The following is a 15,912-nucleotide window of genomic DNA, read 5'->3' as shown; positions in this document are numbered from 1 at the left end:
TCGTAGTTTGCCCGTCATTGTCTGTCGACGGAATTTCCTCGGAGTGATCCTTTCACAGTATCAGCAGCCTTCAGTAATTCAGTATGTGTCAGTCGAACTGATATAAAAGGAAATGGACGATAGTGGGTGTGTAGTGCTCATTTATGTGGTGAGTTGCATGCAATGATCAATCGAGATAGATCGGTCAGCATCATGTGAATGATGATATCCCATCGGTGTTCCCATGGTGCGTGAATGTTACACTTGTCCACCCCGTTTCATGACCCCGTTCTTCAACCCTTCTTGTCATGTGTGTTTTGTGCGAGCCATAAAAAGGAAGAAGTCCCGCAGAAGTCTGCAAAATTGCTGCGAGAGAGCATAGTCTTGTAATACCATCAGTCATACAATTATACGCAGCGTGACGCAGCCTTTCATATACGTACGTATGCATAGCACGCACACGACACACACACACACACACACGCTTATACGTACATACATACTTACATAAATTTCTAATGGACGTTCATAAATACATATAAATACGCAGATTCGATTATATGTATTCATGTATGTTAAATGTTATATGATATTAATTTATGTGCATTAAATGAGTTTATGCATGTGTGTGCGCGTTTATATAAATACGAATGTAACACACACACACACACACACACATATATATATATATATATATATATAATTATATAAGATATCTCGCAAACGTATGTACGTTTGGATATCTTTTTAATAGTGGATTTTTGGCAAGGATATCAAGGCATAAATTATTTTTGAGATATAAAACGAATAAAACAGAAAAGTGAATTAAATTTTAAAATGTGTGTCAAATGGATAACAAAATTTCATTATTCAACTAATACCAAATAAATGTAATCACAATTAATATGAGATAGAGATATTTAACAATACATTATCTAACATTAGAAATATCTAACACTAATGTCAGATAAAAATTTAATTCAGGATTTAATTATAAAGATAAAAATTGAAATGTTGCGATAAATGGCAATCTCCATAGTTTTGCTACAGAAAAATTAGACAATTCCAAATTAGGCAAAAAAGTTGTTATTAAAAAGATATCCAAACTTTTTCTAAATATATATAATAAAAAGTAAGATGTGTCCTATTTTAATTTTGTAAATGATTTTCATATTAAAGTGATTTTGAAAAAACATGATGGTTATTCAAAATAATGTATTAAAATTATTTTCAAGAGGTACATCTTATTATGATTAATATTACTTTGATACTAGTTGAAATTGTTTGCGAGATATGAACCATCTCTATTTTTCTAAGATTGTGTCATATCTCTAATAAAAAAATTATAAAAAATTATAGATTATTTTATATCGCATTTAAAAGTGACACAAAAAATTTAACAGCAATTCACAACACGGATTAAAAATTTTTCCAGTAAAAAATAGAGATTTTTGTATGTGCTCATATAGGAATATAACATACAATAAAAAGAATACAATGATAAAAATTTCACATTTTTTGTGAAAGTACTTTAAATGATCAAGATGATTTATGCAAAGAATTTTATTACAATTTGCAGATTAATTTTTTTATAAATTATAATTTTTCAAAGGCATATTTATGTCCAAAAGTTTTCCAATACAAAATTTTTTAGATTTTACTTTCTGTTGAGCATATTATAAAAATCGGAAATAATAGCAAATAATGTAAGTAAACTATAAAAATGTTTTATTAAATCAAAAATATAATGTTCTTTAATTGTTTTATTTATGTATACATCATTTATTTGTATTTGGATTGTATCTATAAATATTAATATTTTCAATTTAATCACTTTTTGCACTGTACAATTTATTTTTATATTTATTTAATATGAAATTTTATATATACATTTTTGTATATATTTTTTACATTTTATACGCGTGTTTCGACACATATTCTAATAATATAAAATATATCTTAAAGTTCTCTTCTCTTGATGGCCTTATTTTGATACTTATATGCACAATTTCTTTCTTCGTGCTTTTATTCTGACACCTCTACGCACAGTATAATGAGATGGAACGATTAATATACAGAGTACATATATAATTGTAATAAAAAAATATGCGTTGTGGCATCTATGCAAAAAAATGGGTTATTAATTGATTGATCTTTTTATTTTACAAAAATATTAAAATAAGATTCTTGAAAAAAGTAAAATAACTTTAGGGAGGGGACTTTATATTTTGTGCCGGTATAAATTATAGTTCCTCTATAGCGTTTCATTTGGCGATCGCAACATTTGCGAATATTATCTATATCTTTGTTTAACTGTCGGTGAACAACGAGGATGGAATGATCCTACGAGTATTGCGATCGCCAAATGGAACATAGCCTTATTAAGAGTCACGACACAAGATAGCCACTTTTGATTGGTCCGCCATTTTTTGTCAACTCCCACTTATATTTGGATTCTGATCATTTTGCGTCATTTTTAAATTTGAACACACAGTTAAAAAAGAAATATTTTAAAGATATTAAAAAAAAACCTTTTTTCATATTAAATTAAATAATAATAAAAGAATTCTTTGTGTTATTTAATATTTTTCTCAATTTACATGCAAATAAATTAAACAAAATTCAAGTAAGAAAAAAAATAAGTAAAAATGTAAGAATATTATTTATATTTCCAAAATTTAAACTATGTACATAACCATTGATTTATTATTACATATCTTTTTATAATTTTTACATAATTGATGGCAATCTAAAGTATTATTTGCAAAATGGAGCTGCTCATTCAATCATTTTTACAATGACTTTTATTAGTGAGCGCATCATAGTGCATTAAATTAGAGAGTAAGATATTGTCATGATTGTTATTAGAGAATTTCTAATATAAGCCATTTAGATTTTCCTAATTCTTTTAATTTTTTACTATCGATATAGCACTGATGGCTGGATGAATACATTTTGATTAAGAGGGATTGCAAATTTCAATACCTTTTCCATCTTTCTTTTTTCTTTTTTATTATTTTTTTTTTCTATTTTATTCTTTTCTTATTTTTTTCTAACGACTTTTAAAATAAAGTCTGGGATTATGATATTAAAATTTTTGATATTATTTTATTATTCTATGACAATTTTTTTTAGTAATTTTAGAATTACAAGAGAAATGAGATAATAAATGAATAAAGCACTGGAAATTTCAAACGTATATCCGGGATTGCAGTTTTTGACGTAATAGTGTTATATTGGGCGATGATACAGTAGATATATTTGATATCATAGTCACAAATTAGTTGATTTACTCTCATGGTAAACTACGTATTGACAACAAGGATATATTTTGTCATATGCTATTTTTTCATGACACATGACATTAAGTATTTTTATTGTCAACAGTTAATTATCTACACTACGTTAGTCATTGCTCCTTTTTTCCAAGTGCATTGTTAAGAAATTCTTGGTTTATTACGCATTATATCTTCAAAAAGAAGAATGATAAAAGGAATCTTAAAATAAAATCTCTAAAATTTCAATAAAAGCAAATGCTTTGGTATAATAAAATATCTATATGCCCTTTTCCAATTTGATTGAACATCCCATCACTTTATCGAACATATCAATGATCTAATTAAATTTTAAGATGTGATAATCTCTCAAAATGTTTCTTCTTTAACTCTATTAATTTAGTTGGTGTGCGAAATTAAATTACTATAACAATACAAATTTTTATAATAATTTATGCTCTTGTCACAAATTATAAATGTAATTATACAGTTAGATATATATATATATAGTTTTCCAAATATGCTCTTAAAGGTGTTAGCAGGAAGAAATAAGTTCCATAAAATCTAATTTTCCGGATATATCCTTGTGTATTTCCTTCATTTCTTCTTTCTTACCCTCTTTTTTTCTCTCGCACTTTGTCCATCTCACTATGCGGAAATAACAGAAAAACCCAGCTTAGAATTTTAGGAGATATTAATGAGCTTATTTCTAGAGCTGGTGATTTGCTTCGAAGCTTCGGCACTAAAATCTTCGAAGCTTCGAACCTTTGAAACTTCGATATTTCAATCTTCGAAGCTTCGAAGAATCAAAATTATACAATTATTAATTTAATATAATAGTAATAATACCGTGATTACTATGGAGGTACACATTTATAAAATTATATGATAAAATCTGAATAAAATTTCTAATGATGCAATAATTAATGTTGCAGTAAATAATATTAAATAATTATATATTTTTGAGCATATATAATAATTAATTCCTTTTATTTACAATATTTTTAGCGTTCCCTGAATTAATTCATCGCGAAAATTAGATTTTCGCACGAATATATTCATTGAAGCTTTTTTCGAAGCTTCGAAGTTTGAAGAAATTCGAAGCTTCGAAGTTAACTTCGAAATTGTCAAAAGTAACAGCCCTACTTATTTCTTCCGAAAATTCACTGCGAAAGTTTTCGCATTTCCGCTTTTTCCTCGGCGAAACGTGAGAGCAAATGCATGAGACGGGCTACAAAGTTATCAGACCGTAAGTTCAACGAACTGAAGAAGAACGCGCGGGGGCTATCGGTACCTTCAATGCAAAGTACATATTGCAGTTGCTCGTAAAGAACGCGATAATAAGTGAGAGTTAATAGAATTATAATGGAGCGGATTAATTCGCGTTTAAATACAAGATGAAAAATTGTAAATTCCTCTGTTTATCTCGATCTTTCTTTATTCCGCTTTTTTTTTGTTAACAATAAATTTTTTTATGACATGAAATATTAATACGCATAAAAATGAGGCGAATATTTTTGAAAAGTAAAGTTTTCTTTTTTTCACACTTTATCGCCAGAACTCTATCAATTGTATTATATTGAAATCCTGAGAATGGAGAGTAAGCTAACTTTGAAATGCAAAGCAATTTTCGATTTATTTTGCGACTAGAAATGATTATGTACTTATTGTCTACGAATATATATGCATTAACATACAATAGAGGTGCTCCAGTTCGCCTACATATATTTAATAATGCAATTTTTTTAATTAAATGATGCATTAATTGTGAAGATTATACAATTCTAATTATAAAAAATGTATTCTTATTTCCTCTTAAACATTGTTTATTCAATTAATGGATTTTTTCTATTGCTCAAGATACATAAAAACTGTACATTTTATACTTATTATAATTTACAGTGTTATAATTTTATATTCATATATACATACTATACACTTAAGTTATGAAAAGTTAAATAAAAAATAAACAAAACTTTTTTTGCAGATAATGAAGAACTGATGAACTATCACGAAACTGAAAGCCAAAGACGATGGATCCAATCAGTAAGAAACAGACAGTCAACTCACCGGAAGTGGCGTTGGCCAGCGAGGTGTTCGATCAGTTTTGCAATGCCACTACGTTGAAATCTATTCTTGGCCATTACAGACAGTTGTGCGAATTACTAAAAGTTCGACCGAACAACATTAATCAGTTTTATCCAAAATTGAAGGCGAAGCTGCGATCATGGAAGGCACAAGCGCTATGGAAGAAGTTTGATCAACGAGCCAATCACAAATGTTATAATCGTGGTAAAGCATGCCCGAACACAAGGGTGAGTTGTGTGATTGAAGAAGGGTGATTTATCAATTTTCATTATTAATAACATTTTTTATTATTAATTTTTACATTCCAAATTGTTTTCTCTTTACGAGAAATGTTTCAAAAGTGAAATATATTTTTGAAAAGTTCTCCCTGTTAGCCATATTTGATAGAATTATTTTTTTACAAGAAAATATTTTATTTGAATAATAGAACATTAAATGATAAAAAATATAAAAATTTATATATAATAAAAGTTCCGGACGAAGATCTTATTGTATTTTATATTGATTAATACTTGTTAATTTTATTCACAATCAATATAATATTATATTAAAAAGCATTTGCCTCAAAAATATTTCTTCTTCGTTTATCTCTAGGTTTTGATCATCGGCGGAGGCCCATGTGGCTTACGCACAGCCATAGAGGCACAGTTATTAGGAGCCAAAGTCGTGGTAATAGAAAAAAGGGACCGAATGTCTAGGAACAACGTTTTGCATTTGTGGCCTTTTGTTATCCAGGATCTACGAGGTTTGGGAGCGAAAAAGTTCTTTGGAAAATTTTGTGCGGGTTCCATCGATCATATAAGCATTCGGCAATTGCAATGTATTTTACTTAAGGTTGCGCTGATTCTCGGCGTTGAGTTCCATGAAAGCGTGAGCTTTGATTCCTTGATTCAACCACCTGAAAATCAAGAGGACGGCAGTAAGTAATGATTAATTATAGAATATTGCTGAAATTACTTTTAGGTGCAATTACATAATAACTTAAGCAATATAGCAATTGTTTCAATGTAATTGTTTATAATAATTGTTGGAATGTAAAAAAATCGAAATTTTTGAATGATGCGATTGAACAATTTTTGACAATTTGAATAATTCAACAATGCAAATAGCTAAAAATTCTCAGAGAGTTTTTCCCAAGATTTTTTAGTAGATAACTAAAAAATATGTGAAAAGATTTATCGATTTTTTGTCAACTTTTTTATTATAAAATGCAATTTCTTGTGTATTTTATAATTCTTTCTCTCCAAGATTTTAAAGATTGAGTTTTTAAAGATTGATATGACTCATAATTCGAACTATATCTATAAATTAGCAATTAGGAATGAATACTATGATTATAATCTATCTATTCACAATTGATAATGTTGTATTTTCGTGTAAGTATAATTATTCGGACTCTCATCAAGTTAGCCCTCCATTATTAGTGCTAAATTAGTTTTGATTTATCTCAAAATTAGATGCTAATTAGGTGCTGAAGTCTGGAATAAAGTGCTTAAACCGTTTGGCAGAAAATTAAATTTCTATTGGAATCTAATTTATTTGATACATTTAATAGATATGGTGCATATAATTTTATTAGTATATACACAAAATATGGCAAAATATGTTTATGAATAATATATAAAGAGAGAGAAGAATAGTTTTCATATATATTAAGATCCACTTAATAAAAGAAAAGATTTAAATCTATATTTCTTATATTCATTTTTAATAAATTTTATCTTGAAATTTAATAAAAAATTTTAATAAACTTTAATATATTTTTTTTTTTTCAGAGATTGGTTGGAGAGCAAAAACGTTACCAGTGGATCATCCGGTCTCTCAATATGAGTTTGACGTGCTAATCGGAGCTGATGGCAAAAGAAATACTTTAGAAGGTTTTAAACGAAAAGAATTTCGAGGAAAATTAGCCATTGCAATCACTGCGAATTTCATAAATAAGCGAACCGAGGCAGAAGCTCGAGTTGAAGAGATCAGTGGAGTTGCCTTTATTTTTAATCAAAAGTTCTTTAAAGAATTATATCAAGATACGGGAATCGACTTGGAGAACATCGTATATTACAAAGATGACACACATTATTTCGTTATGACTGCTAAGAAACACAGTTTAATTGACAAGGGAGTTATTCTGCAGGTAACAAAATTTCATAAACATATATGTAGATCATAAATAATATTTTATAGATTCGGAATTAGAAGTATATATTATTTTAAACAATTTATTGAGTTCTTAGATCTTATTTCTTTAATATTTGATATAGTTCGATTTTTTGTGTGTTTTTAATAATGAAATCATTTCAAAAATTGTACTTTTTCATAAATTTTGTCTTATGAATTTTGAAATTGTATTTGTGTAGCCGTTGCGAATCCATATTTGTGGGACATTTTTTACTTAAAAAAGAACTAAACGAATCAGCTATGTCAAATCTAATTCGAGATCATTTCAAGATTTATGAATTTGAAATTGCGAATAAATATCAGCATTGTTATTATATTATATCTTTCTTTTAACCATTTGTTATCATTTTTTTGGTATTAGAATTATAATATTAAAAAATATGTTCGAAATGATGATTGTTGATCTCTATACATTTTTGTGATAAAGGTCTTATAAAATGTTGTACATTGTTTAAAATATCACGATATATTATCACATGCTATAATGCAGTTTATGCAAGTTGATGTATTAATGTAAATCTAATTTTTTTTTAAATTATACTACATATTTTGTTCAGTTTGTAAAAAATTACAATATTTATCATGTCTTTTATAATAGAATATTATAAAATTATGATTAAAATAATCTCAAATAATATTTAAATTACAAACGAATGAATAACTATAAACAACAGATAATATAAAAATAACAATCTTTTAATATTTAGTCGAACAATAGAGAATAAGCTATTGTAAAACTATGCTTCTATTTTTCCCTCAACAATTAAACTGAATTATTATTGATTTCTAGGATCATGCTGATACTGCAAAACTACTCGCGAAAGAGAACGTAGATCGCGAGGCGTTAATGCTGTATGCGCGGGAAGCGGCGGAATTCTCGACGGAATATCAAATGATGAACATGGAATTTGCGGTGAATCATTATGGCCAACCGGACGTAGCCATGTTTGACTTCACTTCAATGTACGCGGCAGAAAATGCGAGTCGTGTATTGAAGCGTCATGGGCACAAACTACTTATGATTCTTGTAGGCGACAGCCTTTTGGAGGTAAATGATATGTACTCTCACGATCGCTCATAAAAAATTTCGTAAAATTTGTTTTTTACGTAAATTTGAATTAATTTTTTTTAATATAGATTTTATATTTTATTTTCTTAACATTAGATTTTATATATTCATAGGGAAAATTAAAAAAAGGAATGATGTATATATATATATCATAGCCAAATTACATAATCCGTCATTTTGTAAAACCTCTAGGCATTTTATAAAGTGCGGCCACATTCTCAAATCATGGTTGAAAATGAAATATTTTACAATCTGACTAAGAATTATAAGTCTTTTTATAAAACGCTAACAAGCCACCCGGCACATTGTCAAACGTAACGATTTGTACATCGTTTTAGATTCTGGATGGTTCATTTCAGTTATTTCATAAACTGTCTTTGTAGAACAGTAATTTATAGAAAATTAATAGGTGATTATGTTATAATATTAATAGGTAATTATGTTATAATATTAATAGGTAATTACGTGTATTTCTAAATGAGAAAAAGCTTGTATGAACATTTTGATTTATTATCACTTACATTTATTACTTATTGTATTCATGAATACTTGTTGTATTTATTACAATTAAGATTTTATAAAAGTAACAAATAAAATTCTCGAAAATAATGTTTGAAAACAATTAATAAAAAAAAAATATAAGCGTAAAAAAAAATAAAAAAAGCATATTTATTATGACTATTTTATCAAATGTAACATAAAGTAAGATCAGTAAAAACGCGCCTTTCATAAAATGACTGAAATGAATCGAATGTGGCCGCACTTTATAAAATGCCTAGACATTTTATAAAACGATGGATTATGTAACCTGGCTACAACATATATAGAACAAAAAAAAAACCAGTTATTAAGAACAAGAATTTCAGAACATCGCTATCCTATTGAGAGAAATAATAATAAATATACTCTATATTATTTGATTGATCTCAACATTTCTTATTTAAAAACTAATATAGTTTCGATATTTTGATATTAGAATTTTTGTCTCCATTTTATAGATGTCATTCAAATTAAATCCATGAGTTTCTGGACATCCTATATAATATTATACATATATAAAATACTATAATAATGTTTATATAAAAAATAAAATGTTTTGTGCATAAATTCGTTATTTTAAAAAATTTCTATTATATTAAAATAACATCTGTGAAATTAAACAAAATTTTATTAAAAATTTTTTGTTTTAAATCATTCTTTATCTCAAATTATTTCAATTTACTCTATGAATCTTTCCAATGCTTTTTGATATTTTTTTCATTTTTTTAGCATATTTCCGTATTTTTTCATATACTTCAGCATTTCTTATTTTATTTGATTTTCAATGAAAAACTAAAGCAATGATTGTAGCCATTTTGGCCTACTGGCTCTGGTTGCGCGAGAGGATTCTTGAGCTCTCTGGATGCTGGTTGGGCAATCAAGGGTTGGGGCGCTTCGTTTTCACCATTGGAAGTAATCGCCGAGCGCGAATCAATATATAGATTGTTGGGACAGACGACACCGGAGAATTTGAATAGGGATTACGCTGCGTACACCCTTGATCCTCACACTAGGTAAGGTATCAACTACAATTCTATTGAATTTATACAATAAGTCAACAATTCATACAATTAGACATTAAATAGTTAGTAGATGGAGAAAGTGGCGCATCAAGTTGTTATCAAGCGAGTTTTAGAATATTATTGTGACAGAAATGATATGAATTAAAAAAAAATTTTTTTGCCAAGTTTTTCTTTCTTTGTCTTATGCCAAATATAACATGCAATAATAATGAAACTAATTAATTTGTTTATTTTATTTTTAGGTATCCAAATCTTAATATACGTTCCGTGATCCCGATACAAGTGCGTAGTCTTCTAGACACAGATGACCCAGAAAGCATCAAACAACCTGTGGTACAGTCCGAGATCGATATCCCAAAGAAACGAAGACGACGCGGTAAGTTTAACGAGTTTTATAAGATTCTTAAATTACATTGTGATTATCTTAAAATTAAAAGATTAGACTCTGTCATTCTTAATGTTCAAGCTTCCAAGTGATTTAATAGAAAATTTTAAAAGGATTAACCAAAAGAATGGGAAAATATTCTAAATTTAAAAATATAACTCTTATACTGTCACTGGAACTTTTATCAATATTTGATCCAGTAAAAGTTATATTTATCAATTCTTGATCCATACAAGAGAATATGCATTCTTGCGTTTTGATTATAAGTATAATAAAAAAATGATAAGTTTAATTAAAAGTAAAAGAAAGTTTAATGCAAAAAAAAAATTTGAAGTTAGATCCCAAAAAAATTATTAAAAAAAAATAAAGTAAAAATATACAATATTTATCAATTTGCTTTAGATATTAAATAAGATGGATGTAATTTTGATATCAGTTTTTCTCATTAATTATATAATAGTAGTAGTTTCAATTTCGTATGTTGTTTTTCTATATTTTCTATCAAACTTTGTGTTTAAAAATTTAATATTCTGAAAATCTCTAATATTAGTAGAGATATTTACTTTTTATATATATAAATCACGCATACACATACACAACAATATAGTTCAAAAATAATATATTTTAATTATTTTTTAAATGTGAGCATAAAGAGAGATAAAATATTTTTTATGTAGATCTGAGAGTAGAGGCTCAGATTCATCCAGACACATTGCTCCGTTGGCTACAAAAGCAAGTTGCACTGTACGATAAAGTTCACATTGAAGATATGGGTGCCTCCTTCAAAGACGGTTTAGCTATTTGTGCAATCATTCATAGATACCGTCCAGATCTAATAAACTTTTATAGCTTAAACGCGGAAGATGTAGTGAAGAATAATCAACTCGCCTTCGATATATTGGAAAAGGAATTGAATATACCGCCGGTAAGCATGCTACATTTTTATCTGTTTGCTCTAATATCAATTATATGCCTATATTTTTTCTCCATTTTATATATATTTTCAATTATTATTCTGAGTTATAAATTATTTAATATGTTCTGTGATTTTTAAACAGAATAATAAATAGAGGAAAGATATAAGTTACATTGTTTACAAATGAGCTGTTGATAAATATTTTTATTTTAGATAGTAAACACAATATTATTGAGTTATATAAATTAGGTTATCGGGATTATATTGACAACACTAATATAAATTACTGTGTAATATTGTTTAGAAATTATCTGTATAATATTTTTTGGTTACTTATAAAAAGAATTAAAAATAATTATACTTACAGATAATGACAGGAGAAGAAATGGCTCAATGTGATGTTCCTGATACACTTACTATGTTTTCTTACCTAACACAAATATATGAAGCTTTCAAAGGCGATATTCCACACATCAAGCATCCAAAATTAGTAAGTAACTTTAAAAATAAAGAATCTCTGCCTATTCTCTAAAACTTTCTACAAATCTCAAAACATGATAACCTGCTCTCAAATTACAGTATAAAAGTATAAATAGGAAAAGCAATGAGATCAGGATGATCTAATATTTTCAATCTCAATTATCTCATTGCTAACTTATAGTTTACGAGAATGTAACAATAATTCATTAAATTTTTAATTACGAATTTGTAATCTCTATCTTCGTTTAAGATTATACTTCCTTTTTTGTTAATATGTTTTAAAATTGTTATTATTTTCCTAAAAAATACTTATATAAGATATGTGTATAATCACGAATTTAAACAACGTTTTTATTGTAATAGGAACCAGAAACAGAGGAGTGCAGTGCACATCCAAAACAACTGAAACAATTGATACCTGAGGAAAAGGCTACGAAGAGGCACTCGCGTTCGCGGTACGCTAATGAAAATGTACAGTCTTACATGGATAAAAAAGACAACACAACCAGTCGGCGTTCTCGAAAGAGACGCAGTACCGAGAAAATGAGTGCGACAATGGTAAGTGAAATAAATTTTCTGTTTTCTTTTTCTTCTTTTTTTTTGCAGTTTACGACGAGTAATGGCTCTATCTAACAATGAGATAAACGAATGCATTAATGATATTTGTTCGTTTGGATTTAGCGCGTATTTTCTTACACTATTTATCTTTTCCATATGCTTTATTACGAGCTGTATAGAAGCACATAGTATCATTAATGCATTTGTTTCAGTTGGATAAAATATATATAATAAATATTGCAGATATAAGAATAAAATATATGTGTGGAAGCTTTGTACATGTAATCAGATTAAAAAATATTTTTTAAAAAATCTAAATTGCGATAAATCTAATTATGAATATTTAATGTAAATATACATGCAAGGAATTATGCAGTATAAATTACTTTAATTCCTATATATTTTAAAATATTTTTTTATAATGGAGGAGAGGGGGGCGAGTTATGTGTTGTGTTATGGTCTAATTATATATAGTAAATTGGTTGTTATTTGAAAGACATTTTTGATCTATTTTTAATCTACATTTAATCATATTAATATTTATCTTGAAAGTAATGATCAAATTTTTCAAAGAAAATTATGTTTTTTAAATGATGAACATATGTATATCTATATATATGAACATATTTTACTAAAAAAACTTTAATTGTTGAAACAAAATTCAATCTTTTGTAGGATATAAAGACACAATTTGTTTCTCTAAAGATAATATATATATGTATATCCTTTTAGAAAAATTTAGAATAGAAAAAAAATAAAAATTATTAAAAAATTCTGATTTACTAAAAAACAGTTTAATTTCCCGAGAAAAAATGGACATAAGATCATATGCGGCCATATATGATCTTACATAATCATATAAGCCCATTTTTCTCGCGTTGTTTTAAGGATATTTTGCAAGAATACAATAGAATAAATAGAATAAAGAATATTTAAATTTTAAAAAGAGTTTTTTTATTAAAAAACTATACACGTGTAATAATTTACTTCTTAAATAATTAAAATACTTGAATCTTATATAGTCACAATGGCCGAAAATCGAAGCTGTTAGATGCCGCCGGATATTCATATCATTATTAATCGCATTTGTTGGACTTATCTTTATCCTACTACAGAAGAAATTAGACATATACTGAATACGCATAATCCAGCATAGGTGGGAACATGTACAGCTTGTTAGTTATGTCATTTTTTATACAATCTTATGTATACGTTTTCATATAATTATTATCACAATTTCTTGATTTGTCTCTTACAATTAAGAGAGAGATCACACACAAAAAAAAATAATTACTATCTATCTATTGTCGATATATGCGTAAATTGCTGGCTGAATACTAGCTAAATACAGTAATAATATAATTGATCATTGTAGGTATCAAATTTAAAATTAAGCTAGCAATATTTTACAATAAACAGAAATATTTTGTAGGTCGATTTATTTTATATTCTTTTCCATTTAATTTTTTTTATGTTTATATTCTTATAATTTTCTATTTTTCTTTAATCTTGCATTCTGTATGTAAAATTTTGTTTTTTTAAGGGCCCAGACTACTCTAATATAGTATAAAAAATTCATAATTTTTAGGATTCTTCCTTTTCCTTTTTCTCTTGAAGGATATTAGAAATTGATCTTTTTGTCATTTTACATATGTTTTTATTGATGTTTAAATAGTACATCAATATTTTTAAGTCTTGGATATTTTGCTTTTTTCAGTTAATATGAGCCCCTACATATAGAAAATGTAAAAAAAAAAAAATCGATTTTTTTAACACTCTAAAATAGACTGGGTCCTTAAATGGTTTAAGAAATCATGAATCATTTCGTCTCTGCTTTATGCTGTCTTACAGTAGTATAATTCAAAATGTAATAGTGTGCTTTACTGTAAAAAAATATTAGCATTTACGATTTACGATTGGTCAGTTTATGGCTAATGACAATTCTAAACTCGCAATAAAGGATGAGAGACAGAAAAGACTCGATGAAATCGAAAAGCATCGAACCGAGCGCATGAAGAGGCGGCAATATTTGCGCAAGATGGCGACGCAACAATTCTACAAAAGCATGCAAATGCTACAAGCCAATGCAAAACACGAAAAAGACGGGCCGTTTGAGGATTATTCGATTTTCTTATACCGTCAAACTGCACCAGATTTCAAGGACAGAGTAAAAGATCTAGAACAGAAAATACTCTACCCAGTAAGCTAGAGACTGATCATGAGTGCAGATGAATGTTTTTTTTCCTATTCATCAATAAGAAATCTGTATCTTTCAATGCTGCAGATAACAGAGTTATTGTTTCTAAAAGATGCTTGGCGTGATAGAATATTAACTAATTAAACTTGTTTGAAAAAAATTAATTGTGTGTGCCATTAATTAATTTTAATTATAATATGAAGCTTAATAAGATTTTTGAAGTAATAAAGATTTTTTAAACTCAGTTTTGTACGAAGAATCACTTTATTCACAGTCGTATTTCGTTATTATCGCACTTATAAGATCAATATCTATGTGAAAAGAAAAAATACTACGAAATAAAAAATAATTTATATGTACAGGGTGTCCCGCAACGTGATGTCCACACTGAAACTGTGTATTCTTTGTGTCATTCTAAGTCAAAAAGTTTTAATACACATATGCCTTAAAGTCGCTTGTTTCGAAGTTATAGCGAAAAAATGCAAAAGTAGTTATTTCTCACACTAATGCGAGAAAAGCACCTTTATGACTTACCTTACCGCACTAGTAGTGCGGAAATAACAGGCACTATAAAAAATACTGTATGTATGGCATGTGCAAAAGACAACGAATTACGTCGCGCTTCAGTTCATGCGGCAACTTCATGCGCGACGTAGTTCGTTGTCTTCCGCACATGCCATACATACAATATTTTTTGTAATGCCTGTTATTTACGCACTACTGGTGCGGTAAGATAAGTCATAAAGGTGCTTTTCTCGCATTAGTGTGAGAAATAACTACTTTTGCATTTTTTCACTATAACTTCGAAACAAGCGACTTTAAGGCATATGTGTATTAAAACTTTTTGACTTAGAATGACACAAAGAATACACAGTTTCAGTGTGGACATCACGTTGCGGGACACCCTGTATATTTTTCGATTATCTGATTTATGTGTATTTCCACTGAAAGAAGCGTATATTTTGATAAATGCTTATTTTTTGTAGCCTCAGAAGAGAAGAGCAACATCAAATTTTTCATTGACAACGAAAAAAAGACGAAAATAAAACTGTTCTTTTGGAAAAAAAATAATTTTAATTTTATTTTTACACAAGTAATATTTAATATAGTTTTAAATTATTACAAATTAATTATAAACTTATTTTTGTTAAGCTATTTCTGGAAATTTATTATATAAGAATTTAATAATAAAATAGGAATAAGTGGGTCTTTTTTACATATATAA

At 27.6% G+C, this 15,912-nt stretch overlaps 1 protein-coding gene across 9 annotated transcripts in view; it reads left to right on the top strand.

Moving 5' to 3' along the window:
* LOC115244410 (F-actin-monooxygenase Mical) overlaps positions 1–15,912 on the top strand; it is a 55,441-nt gene continuing 39,529 nt past the window's right edge. For 4 of the 9 annotated variants that reach the window (XR_003885380.1, XR_003885381.1, XM_029822067.1 and 1 more), the window contains exons 1-11: positions 9–418; positions 5,242–5,569; positions 5,937–6,261; positions 7,118–7,476; positions 8,311–8,568; positions 9,940–10,142; positions 10,394–10,527; positions 11,214–11,461; positions 11,820–11,942; positions 12,296–12,490; positions 14,451–14,690. Coding sequence is in view for 7 of the 9 variants with exons in the window: in XM_029822067.1 (XP_029677927.1) it covers positions 5,288–5,569; positions 5,937–6,261; positions 7,118–7,476; positions 8,311–8,568; positions 9,940–10,142; positions 10,394–10,527; positions 11,214–11,461; positions 11,820–11,942; positions 12,296–12,490; positions 14,451–14,690 (2,367 nt within the window). In the remaining 2 variants the exon portion in view is untranslated. Of the gene's footprint in view, positions 419–5,241; positions 5,570–5,936; positions 6,262–7,117; positions 7,477–8,310; positions 8,569–9,939; positions 10,143–10,393; positions 10,528–11,213; positions 11,462–11,819; positions 11,943–12,295; positions 12,491–14,450; positions 14,691–15,912 lie in introns of all 9 variants that reach the window. The other 5 variants (XM_029822049.1, XM_029822033.1, XM_029822018.1 and 2 more) reach the window with 3 other exon arrangements.

Source organism: Formica exsecta, unplaced genomic scaffold (genome assembly GCF_003651465.1).
Source record: "Formica exsecta isolate Colony F162 unplaced genomic scaffold, ASM365146v1 scaffold121, whole genome shotgun sequence".
Classification (NCBI taxonomy): Eukaryota; Metazoa; Arthropoda; class Insecta; order Hymenoptera; family Formicidae; genus Formica; species Formica exsecta.
The sequence above is the reverse complement of the archived record's forward strand: the minus strand, read 5'-3'. Positions and strand labels throughout refer to the sequence as shown.